We start from the raw sequence: 27821 nt of genomic DNA, 5'->3' as shown, positions 1-27821 counted from the left end.
ATGATAGTATATGCTTGATCTGTGTGTTTCCATCTTTTTTTAGGATTTGTCATGGCACAGTAAAAAATCTAGACATAATTTTGTTTACAAGTTAAAAATCATGCACAATCCTTTTTTTTACTCTTAACCCCCTTTTTCTTTTTTGTACTCTTGCTGGTCTTTTTGTTCTAGTAAACACCAATAAGGCATTTTTAACAGTTCTTAAATTAATTGGTGGAATAGTAATTAGCTCATTGACTTCCAGTCTCTGTCTTAAAACTCGGTGTTAATTATTATAACGTATGTATTTTATACATCTGAGATCACTAAATCTTACTATTGCCCTCCTCCAAGCATGCTATGCATGTGGCTTTTGACAATTGCCAGAGGAATGGTGGTGCTGTGTGTCTCTCTGAGGATCTTTCTTCCCTATTTCTGGGAAGATCTAGTCTACTTCTTGAGGTGGAAGAGGTCGAAGACAACAGTAAAAAAGTGGGCAAGAAATGGAATTCTTTCCGTAACTGACCAGAGAGTGGAAAAAATTTCCCCAGAAGCCATTCCTTATCTATGAAGGGACAGAGTACACTTACCAAGAGGCAGACAGGAGGAGTAACAGGGTAGCACAGGTCTTCCTACACTACGGGAATCTAGAAAAAGGTGACACTGTGGCCCTGCTGATGAGTAACGGACCTGACTTCATCCATGTCTGGTTTGGGCTGGCCAAGCTGGGCTTCATCGTGGCCTTTCTCAACATCAATATCCACTCAAGATCTCTCCTGCACTGTATTAATACATGTGCAGCAAAAGCTCTGGTCATAGGAGAAGGTAAGTTCTGTGTTGTATTTCACTTACTGCTCACTTTCTGCTGTTTCCTGCTTTTATCAAAAATAGCAGATCAGAGCTCTTCTAAGCTGCAAGCTCTTTATATATATATACAGTTAAAAGGAGGGAAGAAAAGGAGGGGGAAAAGGAGGGAAAGAGATAGTGTTGTCTAAAAAGGAGAGAAAAGAGATCATGTTTAAATTTCAAGGGTATAAGCACAAAATAAGCCCCATGCAATTAATTAGTAGAATACAAAGCTTTAATCTGAAACTCTCCAAGTACTGGACAAGGTACGAGCAGCAATAATCATGCATCATCTAGAAAACAGCCTTGAGAGATACTTCAGCACAGTTTCCTTTCCATTTCTATTTATTGATTTATGTAGCTTATATAAAACTTCGATGACTACAGGAAGACACAGATTCCCTTTATAGTCATGATTTCCTTCAGCTCAAAATTTCTACATAAAAATTTATGTTACTTTATAACTACTTTAAAATAGTGATCCCAAGATAGCATTGCTTGGAGCAAAGACTGCAGCATGACAAGCTGCAGTTTTGTCCCTGTTCACAGTGTATTATGCAAATTATTTCACTTTCTACTCCTGTTTTCTCATCTTTTGGCAATACTACCATATTTCCATATGAACTTGTACGAGGTTGTTATTTGGTATGTGCACCAAGCTTTTAAACATGTGTAATAATATAGTGATTAAATTAAATCCTATGTATTAGCATCACAAACTAAGTTCATGGTATTTTACCAATTAGAATTAAAGCCACATGAGAAATATAGGGATATTAAACATCATGATGTATTTTTCACTGTACAGTACGCAGGTTAGCCCTCCTTTGGCTGCAGTAGGTTTATACAGTGGTATGATATATAATTTCAATGCTGGTAATCAGGTCTGTACCTGTACTTATTTTAATAATTAGCATGGGGTTTCTCGTTTGGTTTTGGTTTTGGTTTTGAACTTGGCAGATTTTTTGGGATCAATAGAGTAAGAATTTATTTTGAATCTCCTGGAAAATAATGTTGCTGTCTGGCTGATGAGCACCAGTTCTCCTTTCCAGCATGTTCACACTCTACCAGACAAACTAGACTTTTAGTTGTTCAAGTTACTGAGGATGCCCCATTTTCTTGATATATTGGAAGTAAAGAAGCCTCAGAGAAGAAACTCCTGCGTAATGTGTCTGTGGAAGGAGATGTGTATCTTGACACAGGAGACCCCCTAGTGATGGATGAGGATGGGTTCCTCTACTTCACTGACCGGGGGGGAGACACTTTCAGGTATAGCACAAAGTTAAGACTAAATCCAGGGAGCTTGGAAGAAATCACACATACACAGGACTGGATGACACTGGTCAGACTCAAACCTGATGAATGTCAATTTTGTTTAAACAAATACACTAAGGATAGGAATCAAGCCCACCAAAGTTTACTCCCACATAATTGAATTTTTCAAATTTGGCACTTCTTATATTGCTGGGATCTCAAACGAGATGGCACTAAACCAGAAAGGGGTTTGTCTGTCTATCTACATTCTTCAGCTCAGAATAATGGTAGCCCACATTAAAAGTAGTCTTTCATCACATATAGAAGAAAAATGTGTACATTAACATTTATATTAATATAAGAAATATTTTCAACAGGTGGAAAGGAGAAAATGTTGCCACTTTAGAAGTTGCAGAGATCATTAGTATGATGGATTTTGTCCACAAAGTTAACATTTACGGTGTAAGTGTAAAAAGCAAGACATTCCCTATAGTTTGAGAATGTAAAATGAAAATAGTAATTTCCTACTCTAACTTCTCTGTTCTTGCAACTGAATGCACAAATACATGTAAGGATATAAATAGTTTCAGCTTGGCAATTCAGGCTTTTCTACATGTTATGAAATTTCAGTTCAAATAAAATGCTATATTTAATAAACATGACATGCTGAAATTTTGTAATGAATGGAAGAAACATCGGGATAAATTAAAATTTGTAACACAGAAGTGAGAAATACAAAGTGAGAAATACAAAGTTATCAACAACACAGGACTTCTCTTAGGCTACAGGCTTTCATCTAAAAAAATGGTAAACCAGGGTATATTAAAAATGACATGCGTGAAACCATTATCTTATGAGTACCGTCCAAGAACATACATATTTTTAATAATTGGAATGTTCTCAATCATATATGATGCTTCATAAAAATGTACAATACCATGCTGAAAAGCTGTAGGCAACTAAATTACAAGATGAGGTAGAAAATTTCTCAGAAGATGCATCCATGGAAGGAACAGGTTGAGGAAGACAAACTTTTTGTGGTGCTAACTATTCATTGTTTCTGTTGAAGGCAAATAAAGGGCAAATAAAGTCTAGTATTAAAAGAAACCATCCACATGAAGAGGAAGCTCTCAAGAGACAGCGCTGACAGATGGGAAACACAATGTGTTCAAAGAAAGAGGATACATGAAAATAAAATTAAAAGGCCGTCATCTGAATGGCTGATCAGCAGATGGCAGTCATGCAGTGCATGAAACTAAAACTGTAACCTAATGTTCAAAGCATCTCTCATTATCATCTACAGTTGGAGTTGACAGGAACTCCTTGAGAGGGTTATTGCTACCTCAGACAGTAAATAGCACATTAAAAAAATGCCTCAAGAATCACATCAATTTTTGGTCATGGTGTCAATAAAATCTAGATGGCACAGTCTTTCATATTTCTATATTGACCTGAGTCTCAAATATTGATAAAACAAACTTTACAGCATATCACCAGTTCGGTAACTGCAGATTCATTTTCAGGAAAAGAATACCCATATTTTTTCTTTCCAGTTTAGGCACACCTCAAGGCTGCTCTTTTTTTCTGAGCAGATTTAACTGTGGCAGCTGATTTCTTCCAACTTAGATATTTTCTCCACTTAGAATTTTCACTTGTGTGAAATAGAATGCAGGAACTATGTCTGTTACATATTTTTGCAAAGGGTTTTGTTTCTGCTTGCACGTCAAACATAGTTTGATGCCTGTAATTTACTAGGACCCACTTACCCTTTTTGTCACAAATTTGTCTGTGGAAGAGAGTGCAAAGCACTCAGCACTGCTTATACACTGTATAATAGGCACTTGACTTTATATAAAACAAGTACAGTCTCATACATGTCAGTGTCCATCTATTGCATTAATCTTTGTGTAAGTGCATTCAGGTTTTTTTTTAATTAATGGTCCCTCTGATTTAATTAGGCCACTATGTCACCAGTGTTCAGGTAGGAATAAAACCTAGCAGGCACCTTCCAGCTACAGATAATTCCTAATAAAAAGGCATCAGTGACATTTTTTAATTGAATAAATGCACTGAAAGTAACTTTTAAAGTCTTCAATACCATGTATTGTAAATAAAATATCATGTACCTTATAAATAAAATATCATATACTTTATAGTCAGTGATGTCTGAGAAAACAGGATGGATACTTCACACTATCAATTTATTTGTTCTGACTAATACTAAATCCCCCCAAGTGTCATAAAACATTCACATTCACATTTTTGTCATACTGTTTTTCAAATTTTTTAGATTATGAAGGAAGAACAGGGATAGCAGCTATTGTGCTTAAACATCACCACACCTTTAATGGAAAAAGACTTTATAAGCATGTTGTGGACTTTTTCCAAGTTATGCGCAATCACATTTTGTGAGAATCATGGAAAGACAATCAATTGTCTCCCACTTGTATTTATCTTCTGTCTGACTTGAAAATTGGTCTCTGCAATCATGTAATGCAGAATGCATTTTACAAACTGTTTCAATAATTGGAAACAAAAGGTAATACTAGCCTAAATTGCTGTTTGTATTATTGTTATTATGATGAATTTTAGCACATATATGATTAAACTTCTATTTTGCTATAAGGATCTATCCGTACCTCAGAATCCTAGATGTGATTAATAATTTGGCTGTTGGATTTTGCTTCAAAGTTCTTCATCTTTAACTAGTGGTTGCTTCCAGTCAATAGAAGACTAAGCAAACACATGTAGAGTATTACGCACAACAGTTTCTTCTTATAAAAGGGTGATCCATTTCAAACTTTTTCCTGATGTGGTTGTTCTTGAAGTGATTATTATTCACTGTTACTGACAAGGCACCAAAGAAATACCAAGTTACTTGCAATAGATAGTAAGATAAATGTTTTATAGAGATGATTTCCTAATATGAGAATTAAAATGCACCCACATGTTTTAAAGTACAAAAGCAGAACTAGGATATAATTCTTCTTTAATGTCTACTTTAAAAGTGCAAGGATTACATCCCTTGTGAACTCCCCACAGGATGATCTGTAAGCAGGAGAGAATGGACTGGAAAGAGCAGGAAAGGGCTCCACGTTACATCCTCTGAAAGTTTGTAGCTCACAGTTTTGCACTGTTAAGGGATGATGAGAGGCATTTGGCAGTTTTGCCCCTCCTTAAATATTGACAAATTGTCTAAAAGGCACAAATTTAAGAATTTTAAAGATTGATAAAACATTTTTTTCCCCCAACAGATCAATATACTAAGTAAATGTACGTTCACATGCAGTAAGCATAGGTTATACTATCTATGGTGCTTCAGGACACAAGTGGCCTCTTCTGGGAAAAGCTTTTGGAACAGATCTGTCTTTACAGTTCCACTAGACTGAGAAAATCTCTAAAGAGTTCTAAGGTTTATATATGGCAAACCGATTAAACCTGTTTGCATTTATGTGCTCTCTGACTAAAGCTTTCTTTAGGTGATTGAGGAGGAGCCAAAGTAACCAAAGTTACTAACAGTACTAATTAATTAATATTTACACATGTGCAAATTTTTATTAAAAGAGATAAATTTCATTTCATTTTAAAAAAATCAAAATGAGAAAAAAATATTGTTACTTCATGAAACGTCTTAGGAGAGTATAACAGGAAAAATGCTGAACTCAGAATTTTCTGTTTGGAAGAAAATTAATTCCATTCTCTATGTCCTGAAAAAGAAGTCACCCTGATCAAGAGTGACAAACAAATGCATGAAATTCTCATGCAAAATTGGATTAAAAACAAAATCAATCTTGAAAATTTTTCAGCAGTCTGTATATAGGTTTTTTCTAATATGACTTGCAACTATGGTTGACTGGTTTTGTAAAAATCAGACAGACTGAGAGTTGTTCTCAACATCTCTGACTTGACTCTAAAAGAACAGCAGGGGCCCAGGGACAAGGATGCAAAGAACCAGGGAACTCTGTGGCTCTGTTATGTGTTCCACCTGAGTTGTTCAGACTTCCTTTCAACAAGAACTAAAAAGTTGTTCCTTTCAGTGTGGGAACTAAAAGAAAACGTTCACTACATTGAAAACACCATATAGGTAATAACAATGCTTTAGAACAGTCTGTTTTAAGCTTTTCTCTTAATGTAAATAACATTTGAAAGGAGATTAATTTATATACCACTTCTGCTCTTATATGCCAACTATTGTGTGCGGAACAACTTGCTCATGAATTGGCATGTGAATAACTGCTGTACAGCAACTACTTACACAGACAAGTAAGACAAGAAGGCATTTAACATTGTCGGGATTATGTTTTAAATTAAGTTTAGCAGTAGGAAATTAGAAGAGAGCCAGTACCACAAAATCAGTCAGCTCTCTGCAGAGCATCACCAAGTGTTCTGTACTCCACTGATTTTGTGGTGAACTGCCCTAAGGAAAGTTAGAAGAAAATGCGTATTTTGAAACAGAAACTTGCAATCTTGTGTGTTGCTTTATTAGGCAAATAAATAAGAAATAAAATATTCATTTACATATTGATTTCACTGCACCTATGAATCAGATAATTCTGTTTAACTAAAGAAATGACATACTAAAATTGTATGATCTGTTTTATTCTGTAAACACATCTTATTTTCACCGATATAGGCTGAAATGGAATATTGCACCTTACTTGAATTATTTCTTTTATAGGATGTTATGCAAATTACTGCAACTTTCAAGCATCAGAAAATGCACCTGACAAATGAAGGATTTAATCCAGAAATTTTATCTGAACCTTTGTATTTCATGTATGAACCTGCATATTCCTATATTCCTTTGACAAGAGAGATATAGCAGAAGGTGGTTTCTGGTGAAATACGTTTATAAAACATAGAAATAAAATTACTCTATAATACGGAAAATTTTAGATCTATTCCTGCAACTATTTCAGCAGGAGCCACTATGCAATATTTGTTCTAAAAATACAAGATATTCAAATTAATCTTATTGTGATAAAATCTGTCCCTTCCTAAGACACAGACACAATATTATGTGCATTGTGTAAGCTGCACTGCATCTTACTATTTCCTATACTATTTCCTCACACATGGGCTCACATATGCAAATCTTTACTTTACATTTCTCATTGATTCAAACTATTTTTGTCTAAGTCACCACTATCTTAAGCTAGTTGAATATTTTACAGGCTGACATTATTATTCTGACTCTGCTTTTAAAATGATAAAAATAATTAGATAAATAATGTCCTAGGCATTAATAAAATAAGCCATCAGAAATACAAGCAAAATACTGCACAAGCGCTGCATGTAGACTTCGGTTCAATGTTTGATAATCATATGATGTAATATTTAATTGCAGTATTTTATGTAATGCTCAACTTCAGACTTTCATAGAAAATTTCAATGGTTTTATTTTATGGAAAATAAAGATAAAAATAAAATTTCAATGATGAAATAAACTTGGAGTATTTCGTGTGCACTATTTCCCACAACCTACACTGGAACCAACGCAGATTAAATTATTTGCAAAAATTAGTGCTTGATGGCACATTACCTCTTCTTTTACTTACCATTTGTCACATCCTGAAGCTGAGTTCTCTCAGGAAAACCAAACAAAATTTACTATAGCTTCTAGCTTTTGCTGAAATGAACACCTACAAACTGTTAAAAGGAGCTACAAAGTTTCAAAGGCAGAATCAGATCAGAGAATATCATTAGCATACCTGTTGCATGTACTGTCCTTGAGTGTACATATCTGGTCCCATTTAAAAATCAAACAAGTCTGCACTCATGTGAGGGAAAATCTCTCTACTCTATGAATCCCTGAATTCACATGACCTTTTGCCAGGATTAACAAAATATCTATACTATAAAGCTAACGCTTATCAAATTTAGAGTCTTAGAGACTTGCATGATTTCCCCAAACATGAGACATTTTTTCTTGGTTTTCAGTATGTGCTATTACTACCACTGCTAACTCTGCTCCTTCTGCCATAAGGCAGTGATGCATGGCAATTGACCCAAACACCTTTGGTGCATTGCAGAACCCAGGACACAAGTGGCCCCGTGTCACAAGACTTCACCATCTAAAGTAAGGAACAATCTGACTAACAAAGAAACTCTGTTATGATCACAAAGGTCCATAACCTTGATGATACCATGCATTTCTCAAGATCCTCTGCCATTCCAAGTCATGAGAAATGTGTGCGACAAGAGCAGATGCAGCTTGAGGTCTGGAAGGCGGAAGGTAAGTGTGCAGAACTGGACAGCATGTGATACCCAGCATATCAGATACACCTAGGGCACACTGACATCTCCCGTGAGACATAAGGTTTCTGAGCATGGAGTGAGAGAAGCAGAGCTGCAAATAAAAAAGCCTTTACTCTTAAGAATTGTCCATTTCTGGACTTGGAAGAATACTGAATATAATACAGGTTTCAGGAAGGCCCAAGGAATTTCAATGGTTTGAATACATTATGTGACTGTATAGCACCCAAAAAACCTCCTTTGACTGAAGCAGTAAACTTCTTACATATTGCCCAGTTTCTGGGAATCCTATTATCAAGAAAGAAAGAGATCAGTGAGTCATGACTCTTGAATATAGTGGTTTCTCTAACTACTTCTACTGTGGTCTTCTAACACATGAAACAATAGTGTTCACCTACAATTCATCTTACAAGCTGACACCTTACTTCCAAAATGTCAACAATTTTCAGAACATGACATAGTATTGAGACAGCTCTGAAATGGCTACTATAAATAAAATACTTGTAGTTTTCCTACCATCTAAAGGTTTGTATAAATACGCACAAGCGTAACACTTAAACATGTAGAATGTTGAAGGACTATTCCTATATAACTGCTATTACCAATACACCTAATTAAGTTTGCAACATTTACAAAGCTCCCAAAATCTCAGAGAAAAGTGCCATCTTCTACCTTTATTTTTATTAAGGAGATACACTACAGACTACTGTCTTAACTGTCTGTTATTTCTTCTTACCTCCTTCACCCTTTTACTCTCTACTTTAATTCCTTCTCAACATTCATTCTTCAGAAAAGGTTAAAATACAGCACAAGACAACAATCACATTTACCAGGATCTAAGCAGGAGATGGTTGAGGAATGAGTCTCTTACATCACAAAATTACTGTGGTTTCAGGATTCAGAAGAAATGGCCCATGCACATGCAGAGAAGGATGAGTACCTCTAACTCTTAAGCCTCTAAATCCTTTTCTTCCTCACCTGTTGTTATAAGATGCTTTCCAGGCTTTCAGTGGAGTTGTTTCCCCTCCTCATTTCCACAGATCATATGGGAAAAGGAGCATATGAGAAGAAAACTAAGAAAGTGAACAACTACTTTTGCTACAGTATTTAAATAAGCTAATACTTTAGAATTTAACCCAGTTATACCAGTTAATAAAGTGGCATTCCATAGAGAAGACACAATTGAAGAAATCAATGAGAGGGAAGACAATGAGCAGCAACATTAAATGAAACTTGGCTTTAATGCTGATCATGTACTTACAAGGTTCTCCAAGTTTACAACTCAATCCTATGAGTGGCTTCTCCTCTCTGGAAGGTCAAACTTTTTTTATGTAAAAGTCCTAGATCAAAGGTTCCACAAAGCAGAATGCAGGTTATGCCTGCTAGTCTCCTATATTATTCTATTTTGAGCCAAGACACAGAAGTAAGTTTTCATACTTGACATCTATTAAAAAATGAATTGGGATACTATTCTCTACCTAGTATGGAAAGAATTATAATACTATATACTTACTATATACTGTATAATACTAAATTGAAATAAACAGCTGACATCTGAAAATTTATGATTTTTTTAAAAGAAACCCACACCACCAATGATTCTCATACATCTAAAATGCCTTACTTAAAACAAGTTCTTTTTTTCCCCTCAAAAATTTGAAGTATTTCACATCCCTGGTGCTTATGCTACTAAAATAGCATTGTAATTCCCTAGGGTATATTAGTCAGGTTCAGAGTTAATGCAAATATACATACACATTATATTTCATTATCTGGATATTAAAAGGAATAATGTCTCAAAGTTATAATATCAAAATTACTCTTTTTTTACATTAAAAAAGTATTTCAGTATTTGGCGCATATTTCTTTGCTACAGTGAGTTGTTATAGGGAAATTTTTTAGTTTTATCTAATCACATTTTTTAAAAAACTTCTCTCAGAATTTCATCAGAAGCAAATTAAACTCCTTTATATTTCCTTATTGGGTCATACCATACTCCAAGGAATCAAAATGTTTTGAGGGAAATTGAGCATAATAATCACAGCACAATAAATAATTCATAGCTCTCTGGTATGACTTCATGAGTTCTACATATGTCAAGAATAAAACAGATTCCAGCTAATGGCATGTAAAAAGAAGCTGATTAATGGATACATTTCTTGTTATACTTTGGGGGTTTATTTACTTAAAAACAAATATCACTATATTTGAAATATAAGAGATTTGAGAGACTTTTTAGAGCAACATTTAGAACCTCCTTAAAAGGTTTCTTCACAATATGAATTTGCCACTTGCAAGCATGTGTTATGTCAGCAATTTTAATCTCATAATGGCACACAACTTTCCCCAGACTTCTTGTCTTATTCGGTGCATGTGGCAACTTGAATTTGCTTAACAGTTCAGTAACCTGTGTTGCACTTATTGACCCATGCATGCATTTAATTTTATCGTCACTGATGAATAGTAATTACTTTACATGAATTAAAATTACTCATTTCCTTGTAAGCCTTTCAAATCCCATGCTACTTACTTTAAAAATATTAATAAATATGCAGTCATCTGCATTGCATAAAAGCCCTGAAAGTATAGAGAACAAAAATACTGAAGGTGAATTTAACCTATCTGCTAACTATCGGTGCTAGACCAGCTACCTAAGCTGAGGCATCTAAGTACCACTCGGGATGCATGAGATGGGCAACTGTGACTCAGAAGTCCAGTACCTTCTGCATAGGTACCTAATGTTAGGTAGGCATTTATCTGCAAGGAATCTTGACTAGCACTAGACCCAGTCATGGGCAATTGATTCAAACCAAGGTATAGACAGTAAGTTTAGAGGATGTCCTCCCAGGGACTCCAGACTTCAGCAATATGTGAATTTTTGTATGTATTTTCCTGAGATCACAGCAAGCATGCATTCTTCAGACTCCTGTTAACACTTGACATGTTATCAAGATATAGTGCTTCAAACAAACTAAATACAATCCTTAGTAGGTGCAGCCTTCAAGGAAAAAGACATAAAAGTACATTAAATTTTATGTGCCACATTTGAAAGAAGTTATAATATATATATACATATACATACACATATACATATTCATATCCATACGCATCTACATATACCGAAACCTGTTTTCTTGGGTGCTGAAACTAGTTTTATCAGACCGGACTCTAATCGTAACAGCCCAGAGTAATTCCACTGCATTTACCATGCCAGTGACTCATGTGGTGATATAAGGCCAAAGGATTTCTTTCTGTGTTGCTTTTCTTTGTTTTGTACTTCTGGGTGAGATAAATCCCGCCCACAAGGAAAACAGTGGCATTTATCAAGTGTTTGTCTAACGAGAAAAGACCTTTAAACTGAAAAAAAGAAACCCTTGCCTTGCTACACTTGTTAGCTGCATTGTGCTTTTTTATGTAGGGGCCATTTATGAACTGAGATCTTAGGAAGAAGAAATGTTGGGGCTACTGACATTTTTTTGCTTTTAATTTCCACTGCACAGTTCAGTTTCACTCATTTCAGTATGAGCACTTCAAAACAAATGGAGATCAAAGGAAGGACTTTGGTAAGAGTGTCACAGGAGTGGGTACTTCTATTTGCTGGTCATGGGAGATAAGTATTGAATTGCCCTTTGGCTTTCTGAAAATTTCAGTCACAAGGCACATTGTGAAAGATATCTAGATACGGACAAGGAAACTGCAGTTGCAGGAAGAGGTGGTGATTTCCTTTGCTGTGAATCTATTCTTAGATTGTGCTATAGTAGAGTATCAGGATACGATAGACAAGCATCATTTTTTTCTAGTATGAAATTGGAGTCATCCTGTAAGACACATTCATGCACAGAGAAAAAAAAACCCAAAACAACAACACAAACAATTCTACAATTTACAATACAAATATCTATGATCAGACTGTGAGATATCCCAGCAGAGTCCAGAAAAAATCCGTCAGTGAGAAAACAGTACTGATTTAAGGTATGTTTCATCTGATAGAAGATTAGCACAGGAAGTATGGGCGGATTTGGGGACTAAGAACTTAACTTTTCCAGTTCAGAATTGCATTAAATTAGACTGTGTTTACTTGCCATCAGACCAAGCCATCTACACCTTGCAGTAATGAGATCTCTGTGACCATTTGGAAGGGTGTTACTGTCTTCTCATTAACAAATTCTGTACAAATTTTCAGGTTTTGTACCCAAGATTTCCTAAAGTTTGAAGAATTCATAAAATATGAAGAATTCATAAAATATGAAGAATTTTAGTGCTAGGCATCAGAATAGACTGAAGGGGCAGAGCACAACAGTAGCTTCTTAATTAAACCTTAGCTCAAGAAAAGGCACAGTGGGATCAGTTTCTTGGTTTCCAGAAATAGAGGAGATCAGCTGGATGTATGACAATGTTGTGAATGTTTTGATAAAGACACAAGAATCAATGTGGCACTTAAGGCAGAGCCTGGCCTAAATAGGATTTTTAAATAGAAGGTGTTCAAGTTTAGGTGAAAGAAAACCATATAGAAATGCCCAAAGAAACAAACACCAGCCAACAAGAAAGTACATATATTGATAAAACCAGCTCAGTAGGTTGGAAACAGTATATTTTTGTCTTTAAAAATCCACAACAGTATAACAATAATAGAATAGAGTGCTTCCTCTGGAGTAAATGCTCCATTTACAGAATATGGCTAGTTTGCAGTAGCCTCTGATCCATGATTTCATAAAAATTTCAGATTTACATCATAAACATGGGACTTTTACACGTTTCACTTACAACCAGAAGAGCTACAGACTGAACATTTTAAACAGAGACTTACAGGATTCTCAAGTAAAGCACAGTAGTAGACATCAGAGCAGAAAAAAAGTACAACAAAACAGTTCAACATGATGTGAGTAAGTATTTGTCTTTACGTGAGACTTGCTTTTATGCAAGGAACAATGAATGATAGGCTGCAACAGGAGAGATGAAGCCTCCAAACTGGCAGTCTTCCCATGAAGGCAAGAAATTCTGTTATTAATTAATTAGTTCTCCTGCAGCATTATGCAACAACCTGTCACACTATCCTGAGTAAAATTTTAACTGACAAGCTAAACCCTGTAATTTGCTGTTTTTATTTAGCAGTGGTTCAAAGGCCAAGGATAAACATTTTACTTTGTCATGACTGGTTTTCTTTGCAAATCTGTGAAGCTGTTTTGGGGGAACCTCTAGTTATATTACTTGACGTAATACCCGGCACAGGTTTCAGTAGGAAGATGTTTTGTATCACAACTGCCCATTCTATGATGTTTCAGACATGCAAAAAATTGATTTTTTAATAAAAGAAAGTCTAATTCCACTCCTTTTGTTGACAAGAGAAGTACAAAAATTGAGGCATTTAAACATTTGTATCTGACTGTAACATTAAAGGTTGTCACTCATGAAACATATTAAGACCACCTGCTTGTGTACATTACCCTCTGTGGGGGACTGGAAACTATTACACAAAAGAACAAAAGCTGCTAAAGGAGCAAATATTAAAGGCAGGTGGCAGGGGGCCTGTACTTCACCTTAAAAAAATCTTTATTTTTACTTGCAAGGCTTCAGATGTTTTTGAAATTGTACTCTTCAGCAGTAGTTAATCTCTTCTCAATTCAATAAGATAAGAACCTTATCTTATTGCTATTTATTTTTTTTTTAATATTACAACCATTATCTTATCAGGATCAAGGTCCCTTTTAACAGATAATTCAGTCATGTTTTTCACACTCATAACCAGGGTTAAATTTTTAAAACAACACAGAAAATTGAACAAAACATAAACCAGGATAAAGTGGATGGATGCAAAGAAGAAAAATAAGAATTTTTATATATTACGTATGTGGTCCATAGACAATTTCAATGAAAGTCAGAATTCAGCCCTGACAAGTTCTGAAATTTTTAGAAGTCACTGACAACAGAATGGAGGATGTCCAACCACAGGCAGACACCAGAAACAGAGGTGTCTTTACTTCAGCTAAGGTTTTAGAGTAAAGTGAAACACGTTCATTAAAACTATATGGCTGTCCAACATACCATCAACTACTCAACATTTTTTCAGAGCATGCCAAATGACCGGTGTCTAAAAGGAGAAAAAATAATATTAGGATTTACACTGCAGTGGGGATAGAATGATGGAAAATGTGAATACTGCTCAATTCAATACAATTAAGATCAAACATCCAGGTTTCTTAGGGTATTCCTTACATTCTTAGAGATGATACCCAGTAGGATAGTACGTAAGGACTTGTTCAATAATAGAGTAATGAAAAAATATGAAGAGAGAAAACAGTCTCTCAAAGTCTGGTGAAAGTGAATTTCTGCATCTTACGAGAGGGATGAGAGTTCATCAGCAAGTTACTTTGAGTGTTACTTGTATAAGCAAGCTAAAAATGTTCATGTGCTAGCACAACCAGGTACATGTAGAGGCTTGAGAGAGATTTGGACTACCCTCTACCCCCAGGGACATTTAGACAGACTAGGCTGCTGGATGTTTTAATATGCTCTGTAGAAAAATGGATCTTCAGCAAAGAAAAAAAAAGCAAATACAGACAGTATGTCAGTGAGAGAAAGAAGTTATCTAAACTCTTAGGGCCTTGCATTGCAGGAAGCCTTGCAAGACATCCACATCCTTACACTGAAAACAGCTAAGGAAAGCAGAACAAAATTATCATTCTTCCGAAGAAGGATGAAACTTACAGAAAAATGGAAAAGGCATTTTAAAAAGTCTTTGTGTCTCTAGTTCTTCACTCCACTAGTGAAGTAGCTAGTGGTACTACTAATCTATATCAAAATATTTAACTAATACATAGATAATGCAAAGAGGTTACTCAAATCTTTCTTCAAGAAATTACGGAGCACTGGGGTGGTCTCTGCAGCCCCCAGAGGCTTGGGATGAGGTGCACCCCTGCACCTACCCTTGGCTTGAGTTCAGATGGCAGGATGAGTTAGTGGGACAGACCGCACTGAATTACTGAGTTTCTTTTTCCTAGGGTAGGCAGCAATGACTTTGCTAACAGTCTGATTACGAAGATTCACTGATCTTGTATAGGCACTCTTATCTCTGAAAAGGGAGACCTTGAAATTGGTCAGGTTACTGTGCTTCTGTAGCCACTATTTTTCCTCCCTACTACCTGACTGGCTGGTGTGCTTGGCTGAAAAGGATTTCAGCCCTTCAGAAAGGAGAAATAAAAAAAAACAGCATAACAAGAGCGGGGATGAGGTGTTGGGCTTCTGTGTGCTAGACACTTGCTCTAACTGCAGCCCTTTCTAACAATCCTGATTTCCAAGTCTCAAAAAACTTCCCAGCAGCTCTTCAATCAGACATCCTTATCAACATCCAGGTAAATATGCTGCCCCCGGACTCAGTGACGCAGATGACTGTTTCCAATCTTAGGGACCTGAGTTACTGCTTTTCCTTCCTGCTCCACTACACCCTCCTCCTTAAGCTATCATCTTCTGGCTCATCTTGCTCCACTACCTCTGCATGGAGGTGACTCCACCATTGGGTGACCCCACAGAGCTGCAGTCTGGCTCCTGGATGCTCTTGTTGCTCCCTGAAACTGACTTCAAGTTTTGAGTGTCCCAATCCACTCTTCTTTTGCCTCTGATGTCACCATGAGAGGCAGACACCTGGTTTGCTTGCCCTTAAAGCTCACACCTGCACCACAGTAAGCTGTGGGTGCCAGGGAAAATGAGCTGACAAGAGAAAATAAAAAAGCTGGGTAATCAGTTTAAAGAAGAGAATGGCCCTATGGACATAAGCAGTAAAGGATATGAAGAATTTTTCACAATAAATGTCTGCCTTGATTTATTTCCTTAAACAAAGACCAAAAGTCAGTGAAGCATATAAAATACAAGTATTAAATGTTTAATACAGCTTATAGACCACGAGAGTTTTATCCCTACTAACCTCTTTTGCCATTGCTCACTCTTCCTTTCAGACCCTCAATTACTCGTTAGGCTGTGCAGCAAGGGCTGCAACAGCTGACATTTTGCTAGTGACCACAGAGGCTCAGCACTTTGGCCTGGGTTTCATGTCCCACATTTGCCCTGACAGTCGGCATCTTTCTTCTGTTATGTGCATTATATGGAGGACTCTGCCAGGACCCTGCCAGGACCCGGCAAATTCTTTGGGACCCCTCTTCAGGGCAGATGATAGAATGATGATAAGAGGGAAAAAGAAGAAAGGCAAAAGTCCATCACAGTCCTTGCAGTCCATGAAGAATTTTTTCACAAATTTCAAAACACCCATGAACTATGCTTTGTGGGTACACAGAGTTTCAAGACCAGGCTCAGGATTCTTTTTTTTTTTAATACTGACCTTCTCCTGCTGGACATTTCACATGCGATTCTTTGTGAAGAATAACAGAAGTGCTCAGTGTGTATTTGAAGGGAAGTTAGATGACTCTTTTTTGTGTTGTGATACTGCCTTGTTTTTCTAGGAAAGAGAGCATTTGGGTGTGTATCTCGTGCATAGAGACAGTTTATTGGGTGAAATACGAAACTCAGGCTGTTTTGTGGATGAATACAAAGTCCAGGAGACACGAGGATAAGAAGTGCCCATTTGGAGGCATTTTCTCTCGTGATTTGTACACCAAACTTTTAACTATTGAACACAATGTGAACAATGGAGAGTATTCCTGTAAGGGCAGGTAATCTTTTAATATTCTTATTTTTGTTCTCTCTTGTATCCAGCTAACATGCCCCTGTACAGTGAAGAAGGCTGCTGCCCACCCTGTTGTGGTGACTTCAAACAGCCCAGACTGCTGCGACTGTAGCAAAAATCGCCAGGTACGACCTTGCTGAAGAGCAGTACTGGCATTTAAGAGCTTTATGACTGACTAAGCTGACATTTAAAAATGAAAAGCAGAAAAGTGCAAAAGTGTGCTGCTGAGGTGAAGTCACACGACATAATGCCCCTGCTCCATCACCAGAATAGACAGGGCTTACTTGCAGCTGATTCCGGACGTGCCACCTTCTCTCTCCTATTTTCTAAAACACCCATGCTTCTAATAAACAGTTGACTAGAAAGTACCTATTTCAATGGATAGCAAACTGTATCATCATGTGAGAATCACCTCGTTTTGAAAAAGCTTTCAAACAGCAACAGCATCTTGCATATAGATTTGTGGAGTGAAAAAATGTGATTAAACCAAACTATACAACCGAGAAAAGCAAGCTCAGGCCACACAACCAGTCTTCAGTTTTTTCTAGATATCAAAGTTAAAACTATTTCTGAGTGTTTTGTGTTTCTAGCCTAAGGTTAGAAGTGAGTTGTGTTTGTGTCCCTGTTAGCTTCCCTGCTTCTGACTATTTCTGACATAATAAAAAACCTTATAGCTGTCCTACCAATGCCCTTTTCTTTAGCCTTATACCATCACAGCTGCAAGAGTACAACTGAGGTATTGGAGGGGTAATGCATTAAAAGTACATTAAAAACGGTGCTCTAACCTACACTTCTACACTTCACAGGTCATTTAAAACAATGACCTCTCCTACCTGATCTCACATAATTTCAGGGGTTTTAACTGCTGTTATCAGATGACTGCGTACTGTAATCCATTCTACCACCATAGAACAAAATCCAAACCACTTACTTTCCTACCAGCTGATTTGGAACTTCAGTTGGAATCACTACAAGGATCTGGAGAATAAAGCAAGGCAAAGCCACAGCTGTTAACGGGGGAGGGTATGAGAGGCTGTACATCAATCCAAAGCCTTTCCTTCCCACATAAGCAACTACTACAAGAACATCAAGTGATTAAGACTGGAGATGAAGATACAGCATATATGGGATAGGATGGCAACAGTTCAGTATATATTTCAAAATGGACTTCTGGGGGATGAGGAAGATGAATGAGAATAGGATGGAAGTCAGTGTTTTAGAGAAATCCTTACTACTTTATAGATTTTCTGCTATGCTGCCTTTCTCACAGAATTACTTCACTGTATTTAGTACTTTCCTAGCATGCTGAGCTCATGATTTCATCCAAGAAAGATCATGACGAGGGCATGGTTTCTAAAAGCGGTCTCTTCAAAGCTTTTTGTAGGCTTTTAGATGCACACTGCTTTAAGAAAATCTATTTGTTCACTCTTTAGAGAGCAAATCCTTTGCCTATATGTATGTGTGCATTGTCACTACAACCATCCACTCAAAGTGTGTCCTTACACTTTTACCAAGAACCATGTCAGTCACTACCAAAACATGCAGATAAACAAGATGGGCATATTTATCTAATGTCACTGGGATAGGTGCCAATAGTTTACTCTGTGGAATTATAGTTGGAAAGCAATTCATAATACAGTAGCTCTCATACCCAGACTTGTTGGTATCATCTGGTGCATCTGTATTGCTCAAAGCTGATGTTTTTCGTTATAATCTTGTAGTATGTTTCCCAATGGAACTGCATATATGACATGACAATACCTCCGCAGTATTCCTCATTTGCATGAAAGTATTAGAAATATTCTATACATCATCAACACCTAATTAACCTAATTCCAGGGGTTTAAATAGTGTTTCATCACACACAGAGAGTCTGAATTTATTGCAAAGCAAAATACGGTCCAGAAGTACACTGGCAAAAAGAACTTCTTTTGTCTTCTTTATGACGTTCATGGGCTAGAGAGAACTGAAATAAGCAGAGAGCATTTACAACAGAAATTTACCGCTTATCTTTCAAAGTGGTTCAGCACTTCCAAACTATGTCAAAGGGAATAAATAGCACTCAGTGGGTAATCTACCTTAAAGGAACACAACAGGATTTTTAGCATTGCCTAAATACCTAATACTGCATAAGAGGATGCTCTTTACAGCCTCTCGTTGTGAAGAACGAAGTCTTTACATAAAAGTGCGTGAAAGTGCTATTAGTTGTTGCCAGAATGGTCAGATGGCTAAGAGAATAGACTGAGACTTAGAATAGTTCCTTCACATTTTTGATAATAAACAGCTCTAGAGCTGTTAATCACTTAACACTTAACTTTACAAAGGAATCAAATGTGAGAAAGACTGATTTTTAAGCCATAATTCTTAAGTGGATTTTTTTTTTCTGTTAAGATACTCCTAAAGACCTCATGATTATCCTGTAACTTTGCAAGAGTTCTGTGGAACCCACTTGGGATTTAACCATTGCACCTTCAGTAACAAAGAGGAATATAAAATCATGGGAAGATTAAGAAATTCAAAATAAGGCAGTCACCCCCACTAAGCTTTGCATAAAACAGAGACACCTAACATTGCTAGGAGTGGCAAAGGAAAGGAAATCCAACACAAGAAGGAAAACTTTGTCGATTACAGTTCCTTTAGTAATGGTACAGCGCAGCAACATCAACCAAAATACAGCTACTTGTACATAATATAAAAATATAATCCTTCATAAAGTTTATACTGTGCTCAGAATTATGTATTGAGCTTAAAAAGTGATGTATAACATTTTCTCTTAAATAATATGGTCAGCAAATGGATGTAGTAACACACTCTAATTTGAAGACAAACACAGAAAGAGCAGTTTCTTAGTTCAGTGTATCCATATATCATACCTCAGGCAGGATTTGAGAGAACTAAGTCTTTCGAGTTTTCCCTTTGCTACTGTTCTCTATCCATAGCACAGCTATGGTGAATTGAATTTTTGGTAGTGGCAATTATTACCAGATACAGAAAAGTGTTATTCAGAACCAGCTTAAGGCACCAGTTTCCACGACAGACCCATGACATTACTGGCAAAAATCAACTTTAAAGGCAGCTATGAGTGTTTAGCTACAGTACCATGATAAACAACAATCCATTGTTGACAACATATTCTGTTGACTAGTGTGGCTTTTGTTTATTCTCTAAAAGGAGTAGTAACATGTATGATTTTAACATTACTACAATCTGAAGAATGCATAAACTCTTTGCAAAAAAAAATTCTCCTTTCATCTCTCCTTTTTAAAATTCCAATCATCGATCTTGCAAGACAACTCTTTTACAGACTTTTTAGAAATACATTCCAACACATTATTTAGTAAAAGCCCACTAAATTATTTTTCTTCTTGAAAAGAAAGTATATTGTCCCATGTCCCGTGACCCTCTCTCCCAGTTGTATTGTATCTGCCTCTGCTATCAACAGCACTGATGAACAATTCATTTAAAAGAAATCAAGTTTTCTCCTGAAGTCTTAAAGAGCAAACACAAGACCTTGATTTCCTCAAGACCTCTATCCTAATAATAGCCCATGATACCAGCGAGAATTTAAAACAATATGAAGTGAAACTATCATCTTGACAGCACCTGCCACAAAGACCCAAACAGCTTCCTTGCTGAAACTCTCTTAAACTCTAGAGTGAAAAGTAGGATTCGAATACAACAGGACAAGGAGTAAATTAATCAGATTTCACTACAGAAATTGTGCGTTACATATTGAACATCGTAGTTCAGACAGAGAATCACAGCTGAAACATATTCAAAGAAGTACTCTGAATTTCAGAATATGTGCCAGACACATCACAGAGCAATGTCAAAAAGTTATGAATGTGACAGTCACTGTAGCTAACCTGGTTCCATTCACCAAGGGATAGAAAAATTTATCACAGGAAAAGAGGAGTAGATACTGAATCATATATTACATAGTTCGCAAGTATTTTTCAAATTACCATCAACTCATAGTACTTCTTCCACTTATCTATCACAAAATAGTTAGGGTTGTACGCGATCTTCGGAGATCATCTAGTCCAACCCCCACTTGTATCCCCACATTCCAGAGTAGGACTGTCTGCAACTACTTGTAAAAAATAACCAATATTCACTACAGAGTTGATATATTATGCAATAAATCCCCAAAGGCTTTCATTTGTATTCATCTACTGGGTCTGCCAAAACCTTGGCTCTTACCTGCACTTAGTGCAGAGTGTTGATGAGATTTTTCTGTGCCTTACAATAATGCCAACCTTGAAGTCAGACATTTATTGCCAGTGCAGTGAATAACCTCAAGATTTTCCTATGAAAAATACCAGCAGCACACAAAATGCAAATTTATGTCTCACTACCTATCTTCCTTTAAGGTGCAATGAGCAGAAGTCTTGTTATATTGTTTCTGCATCTTTTGCACCTGAACCTTAAAGTTTATCAACTTTCACACTTTTATTCATTTTTTGAAATTAAGTGAAACACCTCTTCAGAATTAAACTACACAAATCACATGTTGTCATAAATTCAGTCAGCTGTGAAGAGGTATAGCTCAGATTCTAGCAACACAATGAGCAACAGTGATTTCTTCCATTTCAAATAAACTTTAAATAAATAATTTCAATTAAATTAACAGCTTCAGCCATAACAGCTGTAGTATATAATAAACAAGAACTATAGAGAATTAATCTTGCTATTGTTATCTAATCATATCTAACTGCAGGAATTTTCTGAGTCAATCAATAGCAACGTTTTCTAAGCTAAAATCCAGATCTAAGAATGACATAAAAAATGGGAAAATAAGCTGAAATGACATTATGTTAAAAACAGACATTCTTCATTAAATGAGCTAACCACACCTTAAGGTTACAATTAACTTTGGCCATGTTCTGAATGTGCTCAGATCTCTAAAGACCCAGTAACTTTAGGATACACAATTTATCTATAAGGACATAGTACAGCCTTCTAGTTCTTTTGTATGACTGGGCAAAAGAAAACTGAAATCATCTTGTACGGTTGGTTGTGATCTCAGTTATCTAACAAACATATGACACAAAAGTATCTCAGAGAGCAGTGCAAACATAAAAGCTCCATGACAGGGGACAAAATAAGAAAAAGAAATTAAAAAGAAAAAAGGCTGCATGGGTTTTCTCAGTTGTCATTTACTGTTTTGCCTTCTGGCAGATGAAAAAAGTTATCTTCTTTGAGTTTACGATGTTCTGGTAGATCTAGCTGTCTTTTTGCTTCTTCAATGTCTTCCTGAATTGCCGAAATGAGTGCATCTGAAAAGGTAAGAATAGGGATATCTGAAAGTTGGTTTGTATTCTGAACACAGTAACAAGTGAAAATAAGGCACCACAAAACTTCAAACAACGATTACAGCAGTAGAATATAACTAGGAGGTTTGAAAGGCAGAATTCTTTGCTTGTAAAATGTCTTTTAACATGCCAAAGTTGCATTTTACCCATTAACAGCACTACCCTCTTCTTTTCCCAAAAGACATGTTAGCAGTTCTGTTTCAATACTAACAAAACTGCCTTTTAAGAAGAAATTAATACACTTGACTTTTTTGACAAGCCCATGATTTTAAAATTATTCCTCAGACAAGTGAAAGAAAAATGCGGGTTTTTAGTGTGATACATTAGAAGATGTGGGGGTATGTTTTTTGATTTTTAAGTTATGAAAAAATTTTACTGGAATTTCAAAGGCTAACAGATAAAACATCTCATGATGGAAGGAGATACAGTGAAGACACAGAACTTGCATGAATAAGACAAAAAAGAAACTAGTTTGAGGGAGACCTCCAATACTGACCTAAGGAATCAAAGTTTTTTTCCGGTCGAATGTATCCTGTTATGACTATACTAAGAATTTCTCCATAAAAGTCTTCTTTGAAGGTGTGGATAATGTGCGTTTCCTAAAGGAAGAGAAGTAAGTGAACAATTATTATGAACTTAGGAGTTTATCTCCCTCTCTGTAAGCATGCAGGCCTAATATTCAACATTCAAATTCTCCTCAACAGATAAAAATAAAAGGGACATTTAATATAGCATGTATAATCCAAAATTAAAAGGCCAGGGCTTTAGTTTTTATTAGGAAGTAGAATTGCACTTTGTATAGAATTTTAAAAAAATTACTCCCTTAAAGAGTAAAAAGTGTATAAAGAGAAAAAGAAAGAAGAAAGAAAAAACCAACAAAAAGCCCCAAACCAAACAGAAAAACCTACAAACAACAAAAAAAAAACCAAGAAAAAAAGAAAAAAAAACAAAACAAAAAAACCCTCAATAAACAAAAACACACACCAAAATCCCCCTCAAAACAATCACCACCCCAAAAACCAGAAAAACCCAAACCAAACAAAAAAAAACAAAAAAAAAACCCCACAAAAACCAAACCAAAACTTAAAAATGAAACAAAAGAAAAAACCAAAACAAACAAAAAAAAGCCCCACCAAACAAAACTCCCCCCAAACAAATAAACAGCCAAGGAAAAAAAAAAAAACACCGAAACAACCCACCAATCAAACCCAACCCAAACGAAAAAACACCAACCAATTTAAAAAACCCCCACACCCTCAGACTTGAAGAAAAATGCTTCCAAACTTCTCAGTGGTAAGATTTCCAAGGCTGGAAATGTTAATGTTTCATCAACAAGTGGATACATTTAAATAACTATGAATACTTTGATAGAAGTAGTCAGCTCCAGGAGAGCTTTTACAACTATCTCCTAAGGGAACTGAATGATAAAATTGAACAGCAAGTCCAGACTAAGACACGGTTCCACCTTACACTCAAAACCATTTTATGCACATCTTCATCTTCAAAACAGGCCAACCCATAGCATACGCCAGCAGAGCTATCAGTTAGGAAGCTTTTAACTACTTGCTGAGAAAAGTTATCCGCAAAAAATTTTTAAAGTATACATTTGCCTAAGACAAACACTTAGAAGCAGAGATTCATGTCCAAATAAAATTGTTTTCAACATGAGAGCTCTGCAAGACTCAGGAAAAACATCAGCATCTGACAGCAAAAATCCCCAAAGCCGTCACAGCTCAGGATTTTAACTTCACCATCCGTACATCCTTACATGCCTTTAAATATTTATTCTGTACATTAAGCTGCAGCACCTCATGTATGGATTCCATCATTTAAGAACAGAATTATTTTAAAAATCATTACTAATTAAGCTGCCCCAACATCTCCTATCTGAAATGCAGATACATTGCAGAGAACAACAGATTATTACTATGTTCCAGCTCATTCTAAGGCTCTCATAACCAGTAAATTCAATGCATTTATCAAGTTTACGCTTAATTTGCTACCAGCAACTCAAGCAACCATCATTTCAAGTACTGTTATATTTTAAATTTGGAAGTAGTAAAGAAACAGTGGAACAGAAGAAAAAAAACTTTATTCAACTTCATCTGCATATTCTCTGGTTACAGAGACTATATTCTTTTCAGAATATAAATATTATATAGATAACAAATGGATTTCTAATGGTGCGCAGATTCCTAGATATCATTCATCAGTCAAATCCTGCGTATCTTGTTAAAATTCATCTGGTCTTTTATTACAATAAAAATCCCACAAAAACCAAAATTCTTACCACTGATTTCTTAGTATTCTTATAGAAGGGATTCCATCCTATGCTCAAAACCATTTTATGCACATCTCCGTTTCCAACACAGGCCCATCCATAGTATATACCAGTAGAGATATCAGGTGGAAAGCTTTCAACCACTTGCTCAGAAAAGTTAGCTGTAAAAATTTTATAAAGTGTAAAGTGTGAGCGACTTTGTGCAAGTTAAGAATATAACAGGATCTTCAAATACTTAAAAGCCAAACTCTGCCTACATACTATTTACAAACATAACACTGGTGATGATAAGAATAACACAACATACCATTTGGCAAAGTATAAAACAGCTTCATAAAATTCAGTCACTGTGGCAATACCAGAGTTACTACATCTCCTACATGCACACCCACTGTATTTTATAGTTTCCTTTCTCTTCTGCAATAATAATTAATAAATATGTCATTTCTACAGCCAGAACACATTTCATTCTTAGAACAATTACTACAGCTTTACTATGATGAAAAATGAGAGGGGAAAAAATCAACTTTCTTCTGCACTATAAAAGAACATCTCAGAACTATTTATTAGTAAAATATTTGCTGATGAAACAAAATATCTAGAAGCAAATGCAATAATTATTTCGTCATCTGTCAATTTTGTACAAGTTCACTTACAGAGGCCTCTGTGGATTTGAGATTTCCTTTGAAAAGTACATATTTACAGTAAAATAAAATTTCCTTTTGACTGAATTTAACCTTCTCTCAAAATTACTATCCTACATCTATTTCCCAGCTGAATAGATCTCTTCATGCAAGATATCAAACTGATTTGAAAGGACAGTTACCAAATTTTTATCAAAGCTCCCAGACATTAACAGCTTCCTTTCCCCGTTCCCTAATACCAACACACCATTTATAAACAAGAGAAGAATGTGACATTCTCAGATGTCAGAAATCCAGCACCATAAGCGTAACCTTACGAAGTTTCATGTCCATTAGAAGAAGTGCCATATGACCTCTGACCTCAGTGTCTGTTTAAGGCAGGTCAAAATTCTCTTGCAGTAGTCATCTGGCTGCATTTAGACAACTGAAACAGAGATGGGCAATAGGAAAATATATTCTCTGTAGGCCAAGCCCACCTGCTCTATTTCAAACTCTGCTTTACACCCCTTGAACTTTCTTCCTTGCTGCGATTCCCAATGCCTACTCTACTCCCTTCCTTATTCCTATCGGAGGTTTATGTGAAGGGATATTTTCCCAAGCTGCCACACCACAGCACCGTGAATGTGACCCTTATCTACATGCTGTACATCATGACGACCACTAGATGAAAAAAGGAACAAACATCAAAACTCAGAGAAACCTCTTTACAGACTGAGGTGTAGAGAATAACACAAGGGAGAGTGCAAAACGCTAAGCAAGGGGTGGGGGGGGGAGGGAGGGAAGCGTCAGGAAAACGCTGATACCGAAGGAGGGAGGGCCGTTCTCGGAAAGCACAAGTCGTAACAACAGCGCAGCTGTGCAGGGCAGCCGGGCGACTTCCGAGGTGAGGCGACCTGAGTCACAGCGCTGCTGCACCGCTGCTTGGCAGGAGCACGGCACGGCTCCGCTCGAGGGGCGCGACAGGGACCGGCTGCAGAACCCCCCGCCCGGCGCCTCACCGGCGGCAGCGCTCCCGGGGCCCGGCGCGGACCCCCAGCCCCACGGCCGGGCCCAGACCCGGGGACACCCCGCCCGTGTTGTTTCCAGGAGATGTGGCCCCCGCTCCCGCTCACCCGTGGGAATGCCCAGCTCCTTGGAGCCCCTGCCGAAGCCCTTCACCACCTCCCCGCGGCAGAAGTACGGCAGGTGCCTCATGGCCCCGCGCTAAGGCGCCGGCACCGCGGGCCCGCCGCGCCGCTGCACCGCTCACCACCGCCTCCCGCACAGGGCGCTACCAACGACAGGGGAGGAATCAGAATGCGCGCTCAGGCTTGCGATCCACGCAACGCTCCGGCGGCTCCTGCCACCCTCCAGAATGGCCGTGCCCGCCCCGCATGCCCAGTGTGCCCTCCCTTGCCAGGGGACTGCGATCCCGGCCGGAGTGGGGCGGGGCGGAGCGGGCGGGCGGAGCTGGATGGTGATCGCGCCCGGAGGGGGGCGGGCGGAGCCGAACGGCGATCCCGGCCGAAGCGGGGCGGGCGGAGCCGAACGGCGATCCCGGCCGAAGCGGGGCGGGCGGAGCCGAACGGCGATTGAGCGGCGGGCGGTGCCTGCGAGGGGCGGCGAGCCTTGGCGTGCGCTAGGAGGCATCGTCGCTCGTCAAGGCCAGCGCCGTGCCCTTTCCTGGTGCCCATGGGTTTCGTCACACTCGGCTCTCCGAGGGCAGTTGGGTCTGGTCCGTGCTGCAGTTTCTTCCGATGGAAACTGCGCAGTGACAGCTGTGACTGTTCTGCACCAGCTGCCACGTCCTGACCCTCGTACCCGAAGGGCTGCACCTCGCACCCTGCGCCACGCGTGGAGACAGGGATTGTTGCTCCCTTGGTAGCCCTAAATTTGCCTTTTCGCTCAGAAAAGGCCAAATGCTTCAGTGCACAGCAGACATTCAGGAAAGCCCCGAGAACAGGTCGTCTTTTGTGACATGCTCCAGCGAACTGTAGTTGCGTGCTTAAAACAATTCAAACAACCAAAACCCAACAAACCAAACTAAAACCAAACCAAAAAATCAAACCATTTTTACTCACCTCTGCTTTACATCATGCTCACATCTCCCTTTCTGCCATTACTGCTGGTAGTACCGGGATCTCCTTTGGAAAAAAACCATCAAGACAACAGTGCTCATCCTGTGTTCACTCAGCTTAAAGGAAAATAAAGGGTAACTGAGCATTTCTCTTCCTTCACTTCCTGTCTCCAGTTGATCTTCATGTTGATGAAGCTCATTAATGTATTTAGATGATTAACACTCTTTTTTCTATTGCCCTGATCCAACTTAAATAAATTCCAGATTGCATGAGTTCAAAATAGTAGTATTGTGGAAGATGTCCATAATCTCGGTAAACTACAGAGCAGCCAACCTGCCAGCACACAGTCTTTTTGTATCAGTGATACAATAGGCCATTTGAGTTCTGGGGTCTCATTCAGCACTGCTGTGCTGCACATAAGCATATTTGTGTTTAAAGACATAACTGTTATCCAGAAACACCATCCAGAAAATCCCCGAAGTGAATTGCCACTTTCTTTTCCTTCCCCCCTTCTAG

The 27821-nt window shown here is 37.6% G+C and overlaps 1 protein-coding gene and 1 pseudogene across 2 annotated transcripts; one reads left to right on the top strand and one right to left on the bottom strand.

The window, feature by feature from the left end:
• Positions 1–303: 303 nt before the first annotated feature.
• LOC116437827 lies at positions 304–7440 on the top strand (annotated as a pseudogene).
• Positions 7441–16807: 9367 nt separating this feature from the next.
• RFK (riboflavin kinase) lies at positions 16808–26672 on the bottom strand. 2 transcript variants are annotated; one of them, XM_032096057.1, is made up of 4 exons: positions 26361–26672; positions 24614–24765; positions 22820–22922; positions 16808–22287 (listed from the first exon to the last, which is right to left on the bottom strand). In XM_032096057.1, the coding sequence occupies exons 1-4, from the start codon at positions 26440–26442 to the stop codon at positions 22157–22159; spliced, it is 468 nt and encodes a 155-aa protein (XP_031951948.1). In that variant the 5' UTR covers positions 26443–26672; the 3' UTR covers positions 16808–22156. The 2 variants fall into 2 exon arrangements, with proteins under 2 accessions (XP_031951948.1, XP_031951949.1); XM_032096058.1 differs by lacking the exon at positions 26361–26672 and adding an exon at positions 25566–25631.
• Between the last annotated feature and the right edge of the window lie 1149 nt (positions 26673–27821).

The sequence above is a fragment of the Corvus moneduloides genome, chromosome Z, assembly GCF_009650955.1.
Source record: "Corvus moneduloides isolate bCorMon1 chromosome Z, bCorMon1.pri, whole genome shotgun sequence".
NCBI classification, from domain to species: domain Eukaryota; kingdom Metazoa; phylum Chordata; class Aves; order Passeriformes; family Corvidae; genus Corvus; species Corvus moneduloides.
Note: the sequence above shows the minus strand (reverse complement) of the source record. Positions and strands in the feature narration are given on the sequence as shown.

Bases quoted from the DNA above. Each gene is read 5' to 3' on its own strand.
- RFK (XM_032096057.1), bottom strand. From the start codon at position 26,442: ATGAGGCACCTGCCGTACTTCTGCCGCGGGGAGGTGGTGAAGGGCTTC. The intron at 22,923-24,613 runs GTAAGAATTTTG...CTCTTCCTTTAG, and splicing joins AGAATACTAAGAAATCAGTG to GAAACGCACATTATCCACAC. The intron at 22,288-22,819 runs GTCAGTATTGGA...TTACCTTTTCAG, and splicing joins AAAAAACTTTGATTCCTTAG to ATGCACTCATTTCGGCAATT.